Source organism: Lissotriton vulgaris, chromosome 5, assembly GCF_964263255.1.
Source record: "Lissotriton vulgaris chromosome 5, aLisVul1.2, whole genome shotgun sequence".
Taxonomy (NCBI): domain Eukaryota; kingdom Metazoa; phylum Chordata; class Amphibia; order Caudata; family Salamandridae; genus Lissotriton; species Lissotriton vulgaris.
In genome coordinates, this window is record NC_141693.1 from 995,933,865 (window position 1) to 995,952,104 (window position 18,240).

At 42.5% G+C, this 18,240-nt stretch overlaps 1 protein-coding gene across 1 annotated transcript in view; it reads left to right on the forward strand.

The window, feature by feature from the left end:
• HPS1 (HPS1 biogenesis of lysosomal organelles complex 3 subunit 1) overlaps positions 1–18,240 on the forward strand; it is a 434,454-nt gene that overhangs the window by 347,993 nt on the left and 68,221 nt on the right. The window contains exons 10-11 of the mRNA XM_086922604.1: positions 4,767–4,836; positions 15,848–15,906. Of these exons, the coding sequence (XP_086778730.1) occupies positions 4,767–4,836; positions 15,848–15,906 (129 nt within the window). The remainder of the gene's footprint in view (positions 1–4,766; positions 4,837–15,847; positions 15,907–18,240) is intronic.

Consider the following 18,240-nt stretch of genomic DNA (forward strand, 5'->3'; position numbering starts at 1 on the left):
GCCCTGTGTTTGGTACTTCCAATGTAGAATTTCCCACAGGGACAGATTAGGCAATACACACACTATTCGGTGTTGCAGTCAAATGGACCCCTGATGTTAAAAAATCTGGAACTGTTAGGCACTTTGATTTTGTTACAATTATTGCTTCCCTTACATGCTTTGCACTTCATACAACATTCAAAGCCAGTGAGATTTTTGTTGTATACAGTTTTTTTATGTGTGACCATATTTTTGCTCAAGTCATCCTTCAGGGATTTACCCTTTCGATAAGTAATCTGTGGGTGTTCTTTCACATAGTTACTCAGAAACTTGTCAGTTGTCAAAATTGGCCAATTTTTCATCAGTATATTTCTCACTCTGTATGCTTGACCTGAGTATGTGGTAACGAACCTTACTTTTACATCATCCTCACTCGCAGGTTTTTGTTTGGGGACTAGTAGGTCAGTTCTAGCTACTTTGTCTACCCTTTCAACAGCTTGACGGATAGTTTTTTCCGAATATCCTCTTTCTTTGAAACGGTCTATCATTACATTTTTCTCCATTTCAAAGTCACTGTTGCTGCTGTTGTTCCTCTTAGCTCTTACCAACTCCCCAAAGGGGATGCTCTGCATAAGGGTGTATGGATGTGCACTGGTGGCAAACAATAGGCTGTTCCCTGCAGTCTCTTTTCTGTGGAGGCTAGTGACTAATTTGTTATTCCTGACCTCCACTTGTGTGTCAAGGAAGATGACCTTTTCTCTGCTAATCTGTGAGGTTAATTTGATATTTACCTCGTTGTTATTGAGGTTAGCAATGTATTGTTTTGCACTTGCCTCATCTCCTTTCCAAATACAGAAAATGTCATCTATGAAACGGGTCCATAGTATCACCCTTTCACCCTGGTCACCTTGGCTACTGGACACTTGCTCCTCCCACCAGCCCATGAATAAATTCGCGTAGCTGGGGGCGAAGCAAGTGCCCATCGCCGTCCCTTGTATCTGCCTGTACAGCTGGTCATCAAAATAAAAAAAGTTGTTGGTCAGGCAGTAATGTGTCATTTTGGCTAACATCTCTGTGTGTGTCACATTGTTGATGGATCTCGCTCTCAGGAAATGCCTAATTGCCAAGATACCTGTTTCATGTTTGATGGAAGTGTACAAGCTTGTCACATCCATCGTAATTAGAAGGTAATCTGGTTCCCAGGCTAAGTCATGAATTAGGTTCAGGAAGTGCATTGTATCTCTAAGGTAAGCTGGTAAGGACATTACAAAAGGTCTCAGGTAGTGATCTATATATCTAGATGTTACTTCTAGTTGTGACCCTATAGAGGACACAATTGGTCTACCTGGTGGAACTAGTGGATCTTTATGCAATTTTGGTAGGAGGTATAAGACCAGTGTTTTTGGATATTTGCATCTCAAGCTCAAATACTCCCCCTTCTCCAGTATACCATTTTCATACCAATTTGCTAACATCTCATTGAATGTCTCATATGAAGTTTTTAGCTCTTCAACAGTTGCTTTGCAATAACATTGTGTGTCACTTAGCTGTTTAAGCCCCTCTGATAAGTATTCAGCCTTTCCCCATACCACGACATTCCCTCCCTTATCAGATTGGCGTATTACAATAGAATCATCATTTCTAAGGGAGTCAAGTGCGTTACATTGTTCTTTGGTCAAATTGTGCTTGGCTAGACCTTTAGTACTATATCTCAAGTTTTTTAAATCTCTAGTAACACTCCGTTCAAAAACATCAATAGCATCGCTTTGAACTACTGGCACAAATCTAGATTTGGGTTTAAAGCCACTTTTGCTAGATATATCAGGTATCTGTTCATCAATGTCAACATCCTCATCATCAGTTACATCTGATGCATTCTTTACCGTTTCTGGAGTAGGCAAAATCTGATTATCTGTAGGGTCTCTTTCGCCATCTCCTATTGAATTAGGCGCGTCGAATTTGAACCATTTTTTGAGCTTCAATTTGCGAATAAAGCAAAATGTGTCTATGCGAGTTTGTACATAGTCTAATTTACGCATGGGGCAGAATGACAAACCCAAAGCCAATAAGTCAATTTCAACGTTGCTCAACTCACGTTTAGAGAGGTTGACTACTGTCATCTTGTCCCTTTTCTTGCTCTTTCAGCATGGGCGCGGGTGCGTTGGAATCTCCTTTTCTTTCATCCCCTTGCTTTTTGGTTCCTCTGAATCCTCCGGCTTTTCCTCGAATGTTTCGTCCTCGGCCCCTGTGAAAATCCTGGTCAACTTGGCCTCCTTGCTGGTTCTGTTTGACTTTATTTAACATTGCGAATTGTGTCAAGAAATGAATCCTTCCTCTGCCCACTCCTCGCATTGGTGTTCCTGGGGCGCTCCCGGTAGCGTCAGAGGTTACCATCTGAGGCATCACTTTCTTCGGGAACAGTACTGTCTTCTTCCACGGTGGTGTTGGCTTTAGCAGCTTCCATTGGTTCAACGCTTGCTTTTTGAAATAAATAATCATACTTTTTATGAAACGTGAGGGTTCTACCAGATTGGTAATCTTTGAAGTCCCTTATAAATTTTCGCTGCTTCTTTGCTGTTATTTCATCCTCAAGTTTTTTCGTCATGAAATCCTGAATTTTCTCTTGAGTGGTTACTTTTGCTAATTCCGATAATACTTCATCAATCTGTTCAAGTAATTTCGCTCTGTCCTTCACAGCATATTTTATCAGGATTCGCATCATCGTGGCTGAACAGTCTTTGGAATTACACGCCCACTCGTCCAGCATCTCAGGATCCGGGTTCTCAAATGTAGGGATAGTGTATATTCTTAATCCCCTTGGAACACGTTGGACGTCTAAATATTTTTGAAGCGACTCAGCTTCCCACCACTTTGCCACTTCCTTACGGTATAATTTGTCAAGTTTGTCAAACAATTGTTGAATTTTTACTTCGTTTGTTAGTAAAGTATGTTCTCCTTGTTGCTGTCTTTCAGTGCTTACTCCAGGTGTTGGGTCAGTGAAGAATAAGCAATCTGACATTTCCTTGCGCTTCGCTTCAAACCGAGCCGCCATCTTTCGTGCCTGTCTTTAGTTATAATGCTGCTCCCAGCATGGATAACATCCAAAGGTAGACACAAGCGTTCGATATCCCGCTTGCCGTCTACTCCGTTACCGCCGATGGTCCAAGTTCACAGCTGGTCCAAACCCCAGGTCGCTGCGTTTCCCGCTACTCCTTTCTGCGGGATTGCCGACTTCGGGTTGTTTGTTTGTTGTTTGTTTAGACTTTCACTGCTGTACACTGGTGCGTTTTCAAATCAACAGTCCCAGTTTTAGTGAGTATGTTCGATTATACTCACGAACTTGCTCTTCGCCGCCTCACATACGCTTTTAGTTGATTTACTTTTCGGAGGTTCTTGATGCGAAGTCCAATGGCGGGAAACAAGGAACATGAATTTTCATACTCCAACAACCTTGGGAAATTCTACATTGGAAGTACCAAACACAGGGCCAAGATTAGGATACTAGAACACAAGCGAGCAATTAGGAACATCAATGAGCAGTACCCAGTCGCTCGTCACTTTAAAACACACCACAATCAGAATGACAACCTTTTGAAATATGTGGTGTTAGATGCAGTCAAAGAGAATGTGAGAGGAGGTGATAGGCTGCAACAATTGAGAATCTTGGAATCAAAATTCATTATTGATTTCGAGACACTACACCCTGTGGGGATGAATTGTAGTGAGGAACTGGCAGTTCACCTCTAAAGACATTGAACATCTATGATCTGATATTTCCTTTCGTTTGCTTTTATGTGTAAATAATTTGATTCAATTGTTTTTAAAACCACAAATTTTCTTTTTACATAGGGGAACAAGACTACAAACAACAACCGGCTTAATGATATAATTATGACGGAATTGTCACAACTGTTTAGCCCACTGGGGCATCACCTGCACAACCACTGAAATCTGGGACTTTACATTAGCCCACTGGGGCGAGACTTAATCATTATTGTTTTTGGTAACTAATGTGGTGCGTCAACATTACTTCAAGATGGCGGCCAAACGGGTCCATTAGCTCGCAAACACGAGCCGACCCTCGAGTTTGATTTCACGCAAAGGTTACTTCTAACTAGCCCAATGGGGCCAGATGTAATATTAATTTTGTATTATTTGTACAAATACAGTATCATGACAATATATGTTCATTGAAAAGTACCACTCAAGTATGGCGGCCGAAATCGGCCGAGTGGATCTATTGTAGTCCCTCTTCTATGCACTTTGTTTTCACTATGTAAATAGCACCATGAAATGAACACAGTAACCGTGACCAAGCCTTAGTGGCGAAACGCGTCGGTAGGGAGCTGCCGATTTCGTGCCTGAAATAAATACATTTTGAAGCATCCAAAGGCAGCCTGTGCCGTTCTTCTGAGTGGGGGAATTCTGTTCATGAAATTAAGGTTGTCCGGCACCCACACAGGCTCGCCGTGCTACGAGACGAGGAATAGCCGGGAGTGGTTGTTTGAATATATATATATATATATATATATATATATATATATATATATATATATATATATATATATATATATATTGCCATGAACACATATATACAGATGCCTTACTCTCACAATACATTTCTTAACTGTTTTAGCATTAATATTGTAATTGAAAAGTATTAGTTTTAAGATAATGTATGACATCAATGAATTTAGTCCTTTTGATAGTTCCTTGGGTGATATTAGAATAAAATACATGTTCAAATATTGTCTTTTTTGAATACTAAACCAGCAGTTTGTTTTCAGGAAGTAGAAGGTTCCACGGGCCCTGAAGAGTTTTATACTCCAGAACCCTCACCGAGTGCAACGATCCATGGTGAGTGTATGCAGCATCTGGAACAGTTTCTAGCTTTGCTAAAGGATGTAATTCTCCAGTATGTTTCCATCAAATTGTAAAGCTGAGAAAGACTTTAATGAATAGAGTCCCTGTATGAGTGAGCATCAAACTAAATATATTTTTGGGTGCTCGTTTTTTGTTTTCTGGTATAGTTATATGTGGCATAGGTCAGTTCAGTCCCCTCAAATGTTTATTTATTTAAAGTTGTATTGATTTGATATTTTGGAGTGCAGGCCTTTAGACATTTATACAATTTGTGTTTTTTGTAATGGCATCTGGTCATGTGAACATACAGAGATTCATGCTTTTCCACTGCTTTGGGTCACAGACACAGAGAATGGGAAAGGTCGGTACTACAGGCAGGAAGATCAAATAATTTAGTTAAAGTCTAGTGCATATTTTTGATGCAAGAGAGTATCATGCTTTCTGTACTTTTCAAAGTTTGGGCAAAGGATCAATGTGAATGGAGTTGCATGGGCTCTGTCTTTCTCGCTCTCGCTCTCTCTCTCTCTCTCTCTCTCGCTCTCTCGCTCGCTCTCTCGCTCTCTCTCTCGCTCGCTCTCTCGCTCGCTCTCTCTCGCACTCTCTCTCTCCCTCTCTCTCTCTCTCTCTCTCTCTCTCTCTCTCTCGCTCTCTCTCTCTCGCTCTCTCTCGCTCTCGCTCTCTCTCGCTCTCTTCATTCTTCATTCTTCATTCTTCCCTAAAGTTCACTTCTATCCCCTCAAATAAAACCTCTTTAGAAATCCGAAAAAGTAGTAACCAGCAGTGGGGACTAGTGAACTTTGAAAGTGGTGAGGCATACTTCTTGCCCCAACTTAGTGAGCTATTAGTTCATAATCTTTTACATATGGTGCTCTCTTTTCAGAATTGTGGGTTGCATTGCATGCCTTGCCTTCTCCATAACTAGGCTTTGTACATCTGTGCTTTAACTGCTCAATGTGCACTTGTTGGACTGGCCACTAATGCATTATTGGCCAAGCTGGTTTGCTTAGTTTTTTACCTTGTCTGCTGTCACTTTCAGGTTTCTGAGTTGCGTGTTACACACATTTAAATACTGGAATTGACAGGGAAATATGTGGAAAGGTAGTACCCGAATACAGTATGATCCTGCTGATCACCTGTGATCCTGGATTTCTGGGCTGCTTTTGCCAGGTTTAAGCAGTGAACTGCAGTTCCAACTACTTTGTTCAAACCAGGTGTATGTTAGAGACTGATTGGATAGTGCCCAGCCATTTCAACAACTTATCTAAGAGTAGTTTGCAAAGATGTTTCTTTCCTCAACCAATGTTAATTTTCAATAAGATATGGCATATACATTGGCTCCTCTTGTATGTTAGTACCAAAATTGTGTTTGGTGGAAAGTGAAATTTGCTTTATAGGTTTGATGTTCACTAGAACCATGTCTTGAAAATGTACTGAACACCCTGGTGTGATATTATTTTGTAATGGTATCATTATCTAAAAGGTGTGCTGTGCTAAGTTGGCTCTAAGGCAAAATAGCTCTGTCTGACTAATGGACATGACCCTTAGCAGTTTTGTCTTTGTGAATGTGAAAGTGTCAAGCAGTATGAGATTATACAGCCACTGCCAGGCCCCAGGCAGATTTTATTTTTTGCTGCAGTTTTAATAACGCAAACCTGACCCAAAGGTATTGGAGTTTTTTACCTGAGCACCAGTTACATCACACAAGGCTTCATTTTGTTTTCATTTTGTCATTCATTTTGTTTTTTGTTTTTTAAAAGGCGAGGAACATTAAGTGAATTGTCCAGAATTACAGGATGTTGATCTGACGCCAAGATTGGAACCTGGATCCCCAGTTTTAAAGTTGGCAGCTCTGGCCATGACACCACATCCTCTCTCCACTCTTATAGAATTAGTATTAGTGTAGGTCAATAGGGCTATATTTAATATGGTAATTGCTTTTATATATATCGCCGATGCGCCTCACGACGCACTGAAGCTCTTTACGCAGGGCAGCATGCTTAAGTAGAACCCAAGGTTAGTGTTCTTCTAAAGGGGATTGGAATTTGACGTGTACTCTTAAGGAAACCATTCCATGCTTTGACTAATTTTTCTATGTGGTAGAGTAAATTATTAAGTGTTATGTGTGAGCTTTAGTGAGAGGGGACATGCGGATTTGTGTACATTATTGGCATTATTTATTTATTTATTTATTATTTTATTTATAAAGTTTTATATGGGGTGAACATGATACCGTAATAGATGAGCTACAGGAGGCTAGCTGTTGGGTTTCAGGAATATGACTTTTAAATGAGAGGCTGTGCACTTTGAAATGAGATGTGGGCAATTTGCAGAAAAATACTAAGGATTAAGGTAAGCAGATGCGTTTCATCAATGTAGGGGGCCACCATACTTTCTCTAATTAAAGCTACATCAATTACGTTGTGTTCATAACCTCAAAGACTGATGTCAATGTTAAGTCAACCTGAGCGCCATCTTTTAGCATGTACATATTACACAAAGATATTTCATTAGTTCATTCTATTACGTGAAAATTATTTCCATTTTACACATTATTTACATTTTGACAAACTGTTTGTCCCATCCTCCATTGTACTCAGCTCCTGTGGATTTACTGTTCTTATGTTAGATTTTCTGAACATGCTATCTACATATCATGCCCTGTATGGGCTTATGTGCTCATATTATTATTGTTCAACGGATACGGTGAATTCAATTACCAATTCTATTTCCCAGACAGCTTTCTCCTATCTTTTTTCTTCTTGTTTTATTTTTGTTTATAAGTGTACCCCCGATTCTTCACTACTGTTCAGTCCCATGGGTGTTTTTGTTTGCAAATCTATTACATACCTATACTCCAATCTTCAAAGTTTCAACTCTCTGTCCCCACCTCTCGCATCATGAGGTACTTGGTCAGGACAGAAGAACGTAAGCAGATTTTTATTACTGTGGTAGGAGTGAAGCGTGCAGAGTCCTGGAGTGTGTTCCATCCGTGGGCACTTTCAGCGGCTCTGGTCCTGATCAGGTGAGTCTGCTGCACTCAGCAGGGATGCAGGCTCTTTCTCCTTCGCAGTCACACTCCGGCAGTGATTTGAGCTTCCCTGCACTTCTGCGGTCTCCACACTAATGAGGTGGAGGTGATACTGACACTCCGGTCATCAATCCTGAACTTAGGTGACAGTGCTCCCACAGTGTCCTCGTTTACTCCATGGGGGTCGGAACAGGTTTAGTCCTTGTTGCTCCCAGTGCTAGCAGTCTACATGCTTTGGCCTAATCAACATGGCACAAGTATTGCTGGCAGCCCCTCCTGGCACATGAGTTTGCCACACAGCTGCCACACAAGGCTTTAGCCCTTATCACAAGGCAGTCTCTTCCATGGCTATCTTTCATCACTTCTCTCCTGGCATATGTTGTGCACATGGGCAACGACCTGATTAATGCAGCAGCCATCTCCTCACATCTCGCTCTGGGAGTCTGCTTGACAGGGCTCTTTCTGGACCTTGGTCCATCCAGCGTTCTTCTCTTCCTCACAGGGCACTTTGGTCTTGGCAAGCAGGCTGGCGTGCTCCAGGTTCCAGGGCAGGTGGTCTTGGATTCCCTCTGTGATGTTCCCGCACTATGGATGGAGACTAGTTGGCATTGGCCCCCAGTCTTGGTCACAGGTAGAAGTCTTGCAGAGCCTCCCCTCCTCACACAGCCCTTCTGGCTACTTCGCAGATGACAATATTTGGAGGTTAATCTTCCCCACCTTATAGTCCATTTCCAGACCCCAAATGTGATTTAGGGTCTGGGTATGTGTCTGTGAAGTTTAACATTTGGCTTTTGGTTCTTTTGAAGTGACTACTCCTCTTCTCTCACTCCCTCTTGAAAAGCTGCCTGTCGCAGCAGGATTGTCTCCGAAGCTGATAGTCCCACAACACAGGTCTTGGGAGTGACTAGAGTTCACACCTGAGTTTCAGCCAGAGTAATATATGCTCCCAGCCCTACTCTTTATGATTCTTCTTCCTGATGTGTGCCAGGTCCCTTCCTAATGACCTCTAAGTAAAACAAAGAGTACCCTTTGAAGTGTACAGTGGAGGCCTGATCCTCCCCTTCCCAGTGTGTGTGTCCCACCCAGCTTACAGGAATGCAGCAATCCACAAAGCTGTCTATGGGTATCGCTCTTCCTGGACTCCATGCTTCACTATGCAGGCCTGGGTTTCCCAACATGAACAAAGGGCCCTTCAAGTATTGTACCATCCACAGGCACACATACACTCAGTGCATGCATGCAGCATACATGCACTGCACAGTAACGCATCCTCTAAGTACTAATCACTCACAGTCACACGTGCATCCAGCATTTGCATTTAACATGCAACACACTGCCCAGCACTGAATCCTTTTTTGTACTGTACTACTCACAGGCACACATATATTCAGCATGTGCATTGAACATGCACGCACACTGGACCCTTTGTGTATTTTACCAGCCACAGGTACACATATAAGCAACATTTTCATCTAACATGCACGCACTGCATCCTTCAGGTACTGTACCAATCATAGGCACATGCACCTCTAGAACAAGAATACACTACACAGTGCATGCACTGCTCAGTACTGCATTATCCCTGCAAGGCACCCTCCCCAGGCACACAAACACAGTGCAGGTACACCACTTCTGCGCTGCATAGCACTTCACACCAACCTGATGTATGCCAAGGGTGAGTGAAGCACACAGCAGTGGAACCTTTAAACAGCAAGTGAGCCTGTAGGCCTCACTTCTTTTACACAAGTTAAAAAGGACCTGTTCATCCTACACATCACTACACAATATGCTGCTACCACAGCACTCATGCTGCTTAACACCTGGTAAACTTTGTAACCTTGTACCACTATGAGTGTAGCACTTTGGGCGCTCCCCCCTTTCCAACAAGACCACAATCTGTGAGACAGGCCTATGTCATGGCACACAGGCATGGTCCGTGTTTGCCTATGACAATAAAAATCAGCATTTGAGATCCAGACAGCCATACAGTTGGGGACTCAGGGTACATATATATATTCCAAGTTTCCCCAGATCTTTAGAAACGCCACTCGCACGAGGGTAGATTACAAATCTCTTTATTGCCAGAAGCTGCGCACTGCAACTGTCCATAAGAAAGTCACGACGCGTTTCAAAGCTCCTGCTTCTTTTTCAAGGGACGGCATACATTTTAAGTTCGTATTCCTGCAACCATATTTATCCACTACGCATGCGCTCCCTAGTGAGCAGCATGCTGGTAATTGCAGTTCGCTGATTCCCCTTCGGTGGGGTCCGTTACTTAAAATCAATTATGAATAAAGATGTGATTTCGTTTTTATACATAAATGCACTTTTCTTCAAATTGACATCAACTTTTTCAATATTCACATAACAACCCTTAATACTCCTTGCACCTCTTAATGACCTTATTGAAATACATTTAAAAACGGGTACCTACTGGGTAAACACCACATTTTAAAATGCAAGAAAATGACACGGTTGATTTACATATGTGGTAAATGTTGTGTGGTATGTGTAACACATAGTAATGCCTTCATTGTAAAGTCTGTGTACCGGTTACATACATGATAAACAAGCATTTGCAATGCAACGGTTTCGCCTTTGGAAAAGTTAGAGCTATTGGCATTGTAAATGACAAAATTTGTATTTATGTGTTGGTTTTTTAAACAGATAAATAAATGGCATTCTCATTTACAATGCCAATAGCTCAAACTTGCGTAAATGCAAGACCTAATTGCTTTGCAGATGCTTGTTTAATGTCACGCTTCATACGGAAGACTACCTAGCTTTCTAGCTTCCCACATTTTAGCAGGTAGGGGGCTGAGATTCAGGGAAAATAAAAGAAGGTGCTGTTTCCATGGTCACACAATGTGACCACTAGGAAAGCTAGGACCTGAACTCAAGTTTGCAGGTTTTAAAGCAAGCAACATAATCTCTAGAATATGTTTAGCAAAAGGCATATTGACAGGCCTGGGAGAAATTTGCATTATGCTGGCATAATTAGCTTAATTTTGATAATTTTGCGTTAGTATTGTTACACAGAACTCCAGAAATTATGCTCTAATGCCACATCGCATGATTATTGGCTATTTGTGGTAACAAAAAAACTACAGCGAATGTGCTGTATTTGGTGACAAAATACCATGAGTGCAGGGTAACAACGTGAATGACAGAGTTCAAACAGCTGTTGTTCAAGTTGCAAGCACTGTTTAAACCTCTTTCTTATTAATAATTCAATTAAAAGGGCCGAAAAGTCCGCAACGATAAGGATCTTTGTGACAAACAATGTTGTGGCTGTTAGGATTGTGTCTGGAAAAACAGTGGTGAAGATGCTGGTCTGGGAACTAGGAGCCCAACGTCCAATCCCAGCTTCACCATTTCCTCAAAATGTGTGATCTTGGGAGAACCAAGTTATCTTGCTGTGCACTTGTTCTCTTATCCGCCAAAAATTGGGAACGCTTAGAAACGCAAGTATTTAAATACCGATAGATTTAAATGTTCAACCCTAAGGGGTGACTATCTCTTACCACAGAATGTGATTGATTACAGCTCTCTGGTAATTTGTCCCTGTCTCCAATGGAGTGGCAACATCAATACTCATCGGCGAGATGGAAAACCGGGGGTGTAATCAGGACAATCCCATTAAAAAGGAAGTAATGTTAATGTACACACTCATTCAACTCAAAGAATGTTTATTTGGAAAAAAAATTAAAAAAGCATGTCCCGCCTGACGGTGGATTGCTCGCTGAGCGTCACTTCTCTCTCTCTCCTCTCTCTCTCGAGCGCACACTCTCTCTCACAGCATCTCATAAATCTCCGGCACAGCTGTGTGACATTGTGATTTTGTAGCACTTTGATGCATGCGCTCTGAAAGAAAAATCTGCTTCGGTGCGGCTGGGGGGTGCTGCAGGGCTGGCGGGCGGATCTGCTTGGCGGGGTCTGGCTTTGGCAATCAATCATACTGCAAGCGCCGGCTGATCGTGAAGGCGTGGAAGGTGGGTGCGTGGGGTGGTGTACGCCCCGTTCTTTCTGCCCAGTGATGATCACCAAGATGTAACCCCGGAAAGAGCCAAAATAAATGGCTCCGTGGGTTCTGCGCGGGCATGGTGACATTGCTAACCGCTTCCTGTGTCATTCTGCATGCGACCGACAAAGTAGCAGCCGGCATACACGAAAACCAATTAATAATGAAAAGGGTATTTTTTAATTCATAGCTTACATCCCAATGTGACGTTCTTCACGTTCATTTTGAATCTTACGTAGCCAACTCAGTTCGACACTTCTAACAACAAGCATGTACAAGTGGGGCCGGAGACACGGACAGCGGGAGGGGGGGCGGGAACGGGCACACGGACAGCGGGAGGGGGGCGGGAACGGGCACACGGACAGCGGGAGGGGGGACGGACAGAGGGATATGGAGCTAGCCAATGGAAAGAGAGGGCGGAACAAAGCCACACAGTGTAAGTCATTAGATTTCGCCTGCGCGAAAGGCTGCTTGCGCAGCTTTCGACAGGCGAAAACTAAAAATTAAACATCAAAAATGATATTCTTCAAATGCTTAAGTGGATGCTTTGTGTTATTCATCCTTAAAGTTTGGGTCAAAGTATTCATAGAAAAGACAACTGCTTCAGCACAGGATAGGGTGAGAACAGCGTATTACCCTCCTTCCTATGGCTTGAAGGTGGAGACCAAACACTGAAGGGAACAGGGGGTGGAGAAAGGGAAACTCAATGAGGGCTTCATTAGAAAGAGGCTGCTGATTACTTGTTTTTTAATGAGAATCCCAGGTTTGACAGATGATGGGTAAGTTTGAGGAGTTGGACTGCAGTTTTTATTGTCCACCGTGTGGTAAGGACTGTTCTAGGCATACTGCCTCTTGTGCCTGACACAGCACTTTAAAAGCGATGCAAAGTTCAGAAACAAGAAACAAATAAAGGCAAATTACAATAGTCTGTAGAAAAAAGTCCAAGAATAGTAGGGTGCATCTTGGGAAAAATGTTCCAAATATCCAGACAGGTATCTAAGCATCTATTTAGCTGAGCTCCCTTGTGGGTTTGTGGCCCCCTCCAAAATCATGGCGTACCCTGGGCACAGCACAAGAACCAACCCTGAAATGCAGGACAGGGACAAACCAAACTTGACATTAGCAAGAACTGCAGCCTTTAGGTATTAGTCTAATTGACTAAAAAAGAATATAAGACCCCATCTGTCCTACGTGGATAATTAGTCATATTGTATGTCTGAGAATATAATTGGAAGAATCGGGAGGGTTACAATAAATTATAGAGATCTCGCAGTCTTGGGCTCGTACAACAGATCCATGGGTTTGGTTAGAAATCTAAAGAAGAGTGCTGCTGCTGCCTGCTAACAGGGATCATACAGCTTAAAATAGGAACCCATCACATAGATTTCAAATATCTTCTAGATTTTGACTTCAGATAGTAGAGTTGATTATAGTTACCATAAGGTCTACAAATCTACAAATATAGGTAATAAAATGCCTCCACGGGCCATGTAATGCAATAGTAGTAGCAACATGTTCACAAGAACCAAGGAAATGGGGCCATAGCTTCAGCAATATGTATCAACAAATCATATGAAATATAATTCCAATATCACTGTCTACTAGGTTTGAAATGCTCTCTTTTTGTTCCACAACACCAACTGGTGAGGTCAGTTCGGTGCCTTGAGGCTAGATAAGATCATATAACTCACGACTCACAGTTTGAATTGCGAGAGAAATTAGAGTTCCACACTTGGAAACACAACATAAGAACCTTATGGGCATTAAGGCTTCTAGAAGCTCCATAAAGTGGGCTTAGGGTGCAGGCCTTCTGGTGTTTCAATGGGAAGCATCAACATATGTTTTAGGATGAGTTTCACATCCCATAAAAGCAAGCTTTTCGATTTGTTTTAGTGAATGTATCACTTTTGCTCTCATGAGCTTGTACCTGTCCGCAGACATGGGGTATGACCCGTGTATGGTGCCATATGCCATCCATAAATTCACATGTTCATACATTTCCTTAAATGTCCTGGTACAATCTAAGTCTGATGAACTGTACGGCCTCACAAACTCAACTTTCACCATTCAGTGCCAACATTTGGTCTCCTATTCTTGCTCACAGTATTTCGCTGATGTTTAACTTTCAAAAGGTTCATGCTTTGTGTCACATTTCACGTAAAGTACTCCATCCAAGTGTCCAAGCAGGTAGCCCATTAAATGCTAAATGTTGCTTTTCCATACCCTGCATTTTGCATGCAAAGTATTTACATCATATTCCATGTAAGCGACCATGTCATTCCAGTCATTGACATAATATGCTAGTTTGATCACATGCCAAGTATGGCCGTTAAATGCCAAGACCGTTATCTCCATCATAGCGATTGATTTTACATCTTATGCCAATGTACTCAGATGTCAAATATTGACATCATATGCACACTGTTTCTAGGGCTCCTCACAATATCATCAGGTTAGTGACCTAGCAGATACCAGTTCTTGTACAAAAAATCCCAGATGACGAGTTTCCGCCAAGTGGTGGGCTAATGGGAGTATTTCTGTCTTGTTCTCACACTCTATTTCTTCTTTTTTCAGACACCTGTTTATACATGCACCACTTTGGAATTGGCATACAATATTGAGCCCACTGTAGACCTCCAGTATCCCTTGTGTTTTTGTTAATAGTTAGATTGGGGGATAGGATACTTTGTAGGTCTTTAATTTTGCTTCTCCTATAGACCCTCTCACACAGTTGTTACTAGTTAGCGAGTTATAGTTACCTTAGAGCACAAGTAATAGTTACCTCAGATCACTATAACTGGTGAACTTTTGTGGTTTTCAGAGTTTAATGCGTTACCTTGTTACTGAACATTTTACCTAACTATAACATTACTTAAACCTTTTGTTTTTTCTGTGTTTTTTTTCTTTATGTAAAGTAATATTTCATTACCTATATATTACCTGCATCTAACCCCCTCATGCAGCTGATCCCACGCTGCATAAGGCCTTTGGCTGTGCGTGGTGGAGGGTTGGCCACAAGGTCTGGCCTAGTGGCCAACTCTCTCACCAAAGGCAGTTAGCCCAATGCTGCACAGTGCCTTCAGTTGTACATTGCGGTGGTGGATCACCTGAGTGCCTGGCCTGCGGCCCTGCAGCCATCTCCCCACATGCAGCCAGCCCCACACTGTGCACAGCCTTTGGCGGTGCACAGCTGGCAGTTGACCACAGGGCCTGGCCTGTGGGCAGGCCATGTTGCCAACCCTCCCAAAGGCAACCAATCCCACGGTGCGCAGGGCTTTCAGCCGTGCATGGCAGGGGTTTGGCCACTGGGCCCGGTGAGTCGGCCCAACTCTCCCAAGCCTTAAAAGCCCACTGGGGCCCCATCCCCTGGGACCGAGTAATTAATAAAGGGGCCTAATTAGGTCCCGGGTATCCCATCTCCCGTGTTAAAGATATGCGTGGTAAAAGCATCAGAAATTGCATGTATTGCAAATTCTGCATGGTAAAGGCACTGCATGAAAAACCGTTTTTGTAAAGGATGTTTGGCGCCCAGGTCATGCATTGAGATACTCCCCAGTAGCCTCAAGGAATGTCCTTGATCACACTCAGGTTTTGGAGAGCCATAGCTGAAGCTAATGCACATAATAAAACACATACAATGCAAAATATTTTACAGTCCTAAACACTTTCACAAAAAATGCTTTTAAAGAGGCAATAGAAATAAGATTGCAGTAATGAACAAGAAAAGTGTTAAAGGTGATTACAAAGTAAGTTCAGATTGGTTGAGTGATGGAATTGGATACCAAATGTTCAGAGACGAGAATGGTGGTTTAAAACCTTTGAGGAAAAAAATCTATATTTTGTCCAAAGCTCAACTAACCTTGCTAGCACCAACCATACACCAGTTGTACAATTTGTTTTAGATCTTTTACAAGAGAGAATTAAACCAAACATTTTCCTGTTTTTTTCTATTTTAGGAGCTGATGACGGCGGTGATAGAGTTTCTGTTTTCAGGTTTGCTAATTGTGAGGTCCAGGTTAGTGTTTCAAGGGATATTTGCTTTGAGTTTATTGGTTAATGTCTCAGTTCATTTTCATCTTCTCTGTTGCCAATGAATTATTTGTCATGCCACTAAGATATGTACATCTACCCACAATTCATGATGTATCCAGGCAACATTATGGATATGTGGTATGCTATCAGTAGACAAATAAAGGTATTCTTAGTAAATGCTTGTGGTGGTTGACTTGAAAGGAGAGGAAATGGGGTTGGTCAATAAAACATTCTGATATTTGAAATACTACTCTAAAAAAAAGATATTTGTGCAAGCAGCTGACTATGAAGTTTTGTTTTTACATGTCTTTGTTATAGCGCTAGAGAACAAACAAAACTAGTATTAAAGTATAAGCTAGTAAATGTGACTATCCAAAAATAAATATTCACTTATAGAATCTATGATACTGTTGTTGCAGATGCTACATTATGAAGTTAATGGGTGGCCAAAAAATGGTTTGATGTATTGTGTATATGGGCATTTGGATTTGCAATACTCCACTATTGCATAGCAAAGGTCGTGGTTTGTAAGAGTTCAAGAATTTTTTATGTTTTGCCAAATATGTCACAAAGTGCCTTTTTAACATAAAGCTCAATGATATTTCGTTTTGTGACATTCCCTGCCATTGTGTGGCATTTCATCTTCTACAACAAAGGGCATCATTACGATGTCAGCCAGTAAGCCTCTGACTGCTCGTCGTAGACTTACCGACCGACATGGTAGGATTATAGTCTGACTGCTGAATTTCAATGTCAGCGTCAGAGCGTAAACCGGCCCATCAATCCAACTCTGTACTGACGGGCAGTTGGAAACTGTCCATGATCCCTCCAGGACGGCTTTCCGCTGTTGAGATTATGTTGTCTGTTTACGCCAGCCTTTCCATGTCAGCCTTTCTGACATGGGAAGGCTATTGGAAACCATTTTTGGTGGCCCTTAGCAGGGCCTCCATCCCTCCGCAGCTTACAGTTATGGCTGTGCGGGCCACCTTTGGTGGCAACCTGAACATCCCTGCACCATGTGCCTGACACACAGTGCAGGGATTTACACAAATTCCCATTTCTCAATGGGAAATTGTGCAACGTGCACTTTCCGCCCGCGACACAAGCTCCCATAGAGAAATAGAAGTTTGCATTGTTTGTGTTGCATCGTAATAATGTGTGCACAACCGCCAACCTATTGTCGGTTGGTTCTCACACAGAAATGGTGTTGGTCGAAGGCCACTCTGACCGACATCGTAATAGGGGCCATAGTGGCAAATTCTTTTTATGCATGAAATTCTTTTGTGTGCTGATGTCACACTTTGCCGGAAATATTTTAGCCAGTTCTTTTGGCCTGGATTGTTCTGATTAGAGCAGGGTTAAGGCTGATTTGCATATGGCTGGGTCTAAACTGAGGTGGCATAGTGGGTAAAATAACAATGGTCTGTGATGCGGACAGGGAATTCCTAAGGATTCAGAAAAGGGGGTGGTGATGAACAGAGTGTCTGAATTAAGCAGACCACTCTTACCCAGTCCAAAGATCAGGGCTTGATCCATCACCGTTTTTTAGCTCACTGCACCATCCCAGCTCAGAACCTGGCTAAATGCAAATTAGTCTGTCCCTGGCCCAGTGCATCATGGGAACAGGGCAGACCAGACTACCAAGCCAATTCTTCGCTGGAAAGGAGACAAGCTTCCGGGGACCGGTTTCTGGCATTTCAGCCATCGTCGGCCCGGCTTGCTTGAATCCTGATGGTGCAGTGAGCAAGGGACTCATGTCGGAGTATACCCTGCCACACCTATAGTGGCCAAAAACGATTCAGAAAAGGGGGTGGTGATGAACAGAGTGTCTGAATTAAGCAGACCATTCTTACCCAGTCCAAAGATCAGGGCTTGATCCATCACTGTTTTTTAGCTCACTGCACCATCCCAGCTCAGAACCTGGCTACATGCAAATTAGTCTGTCCCAGGCCCAGTGCATCATGGGAACAGGGCAGACCAGACTACCAAGTCAATTCTTCACTGGAAAGGAGACAAGCTTCCGGGGACCGGTTTCTGGCATTTCAGCCGTCGTCAGGCCGGCTTGCTTGAATCCTGATGGTGCAGTGAGCAAGGGACTCATGTCTGAGTATACCCTGCCACACCTATAGTGGCCAAAAACGATTCAGAAAAGGGGGTGGTGATGAACAGAGTGTCTGAATTAAGCAGACCACTCTTCAGATAGCAAAAACTCTTCATCACTATGTAATAAAATAAAATAATCCATAATCACCGTGATGGAATATGATGTCAAAATCATTATGTATAATATGGTTTTTCATTTTTCAAAAATAATGAC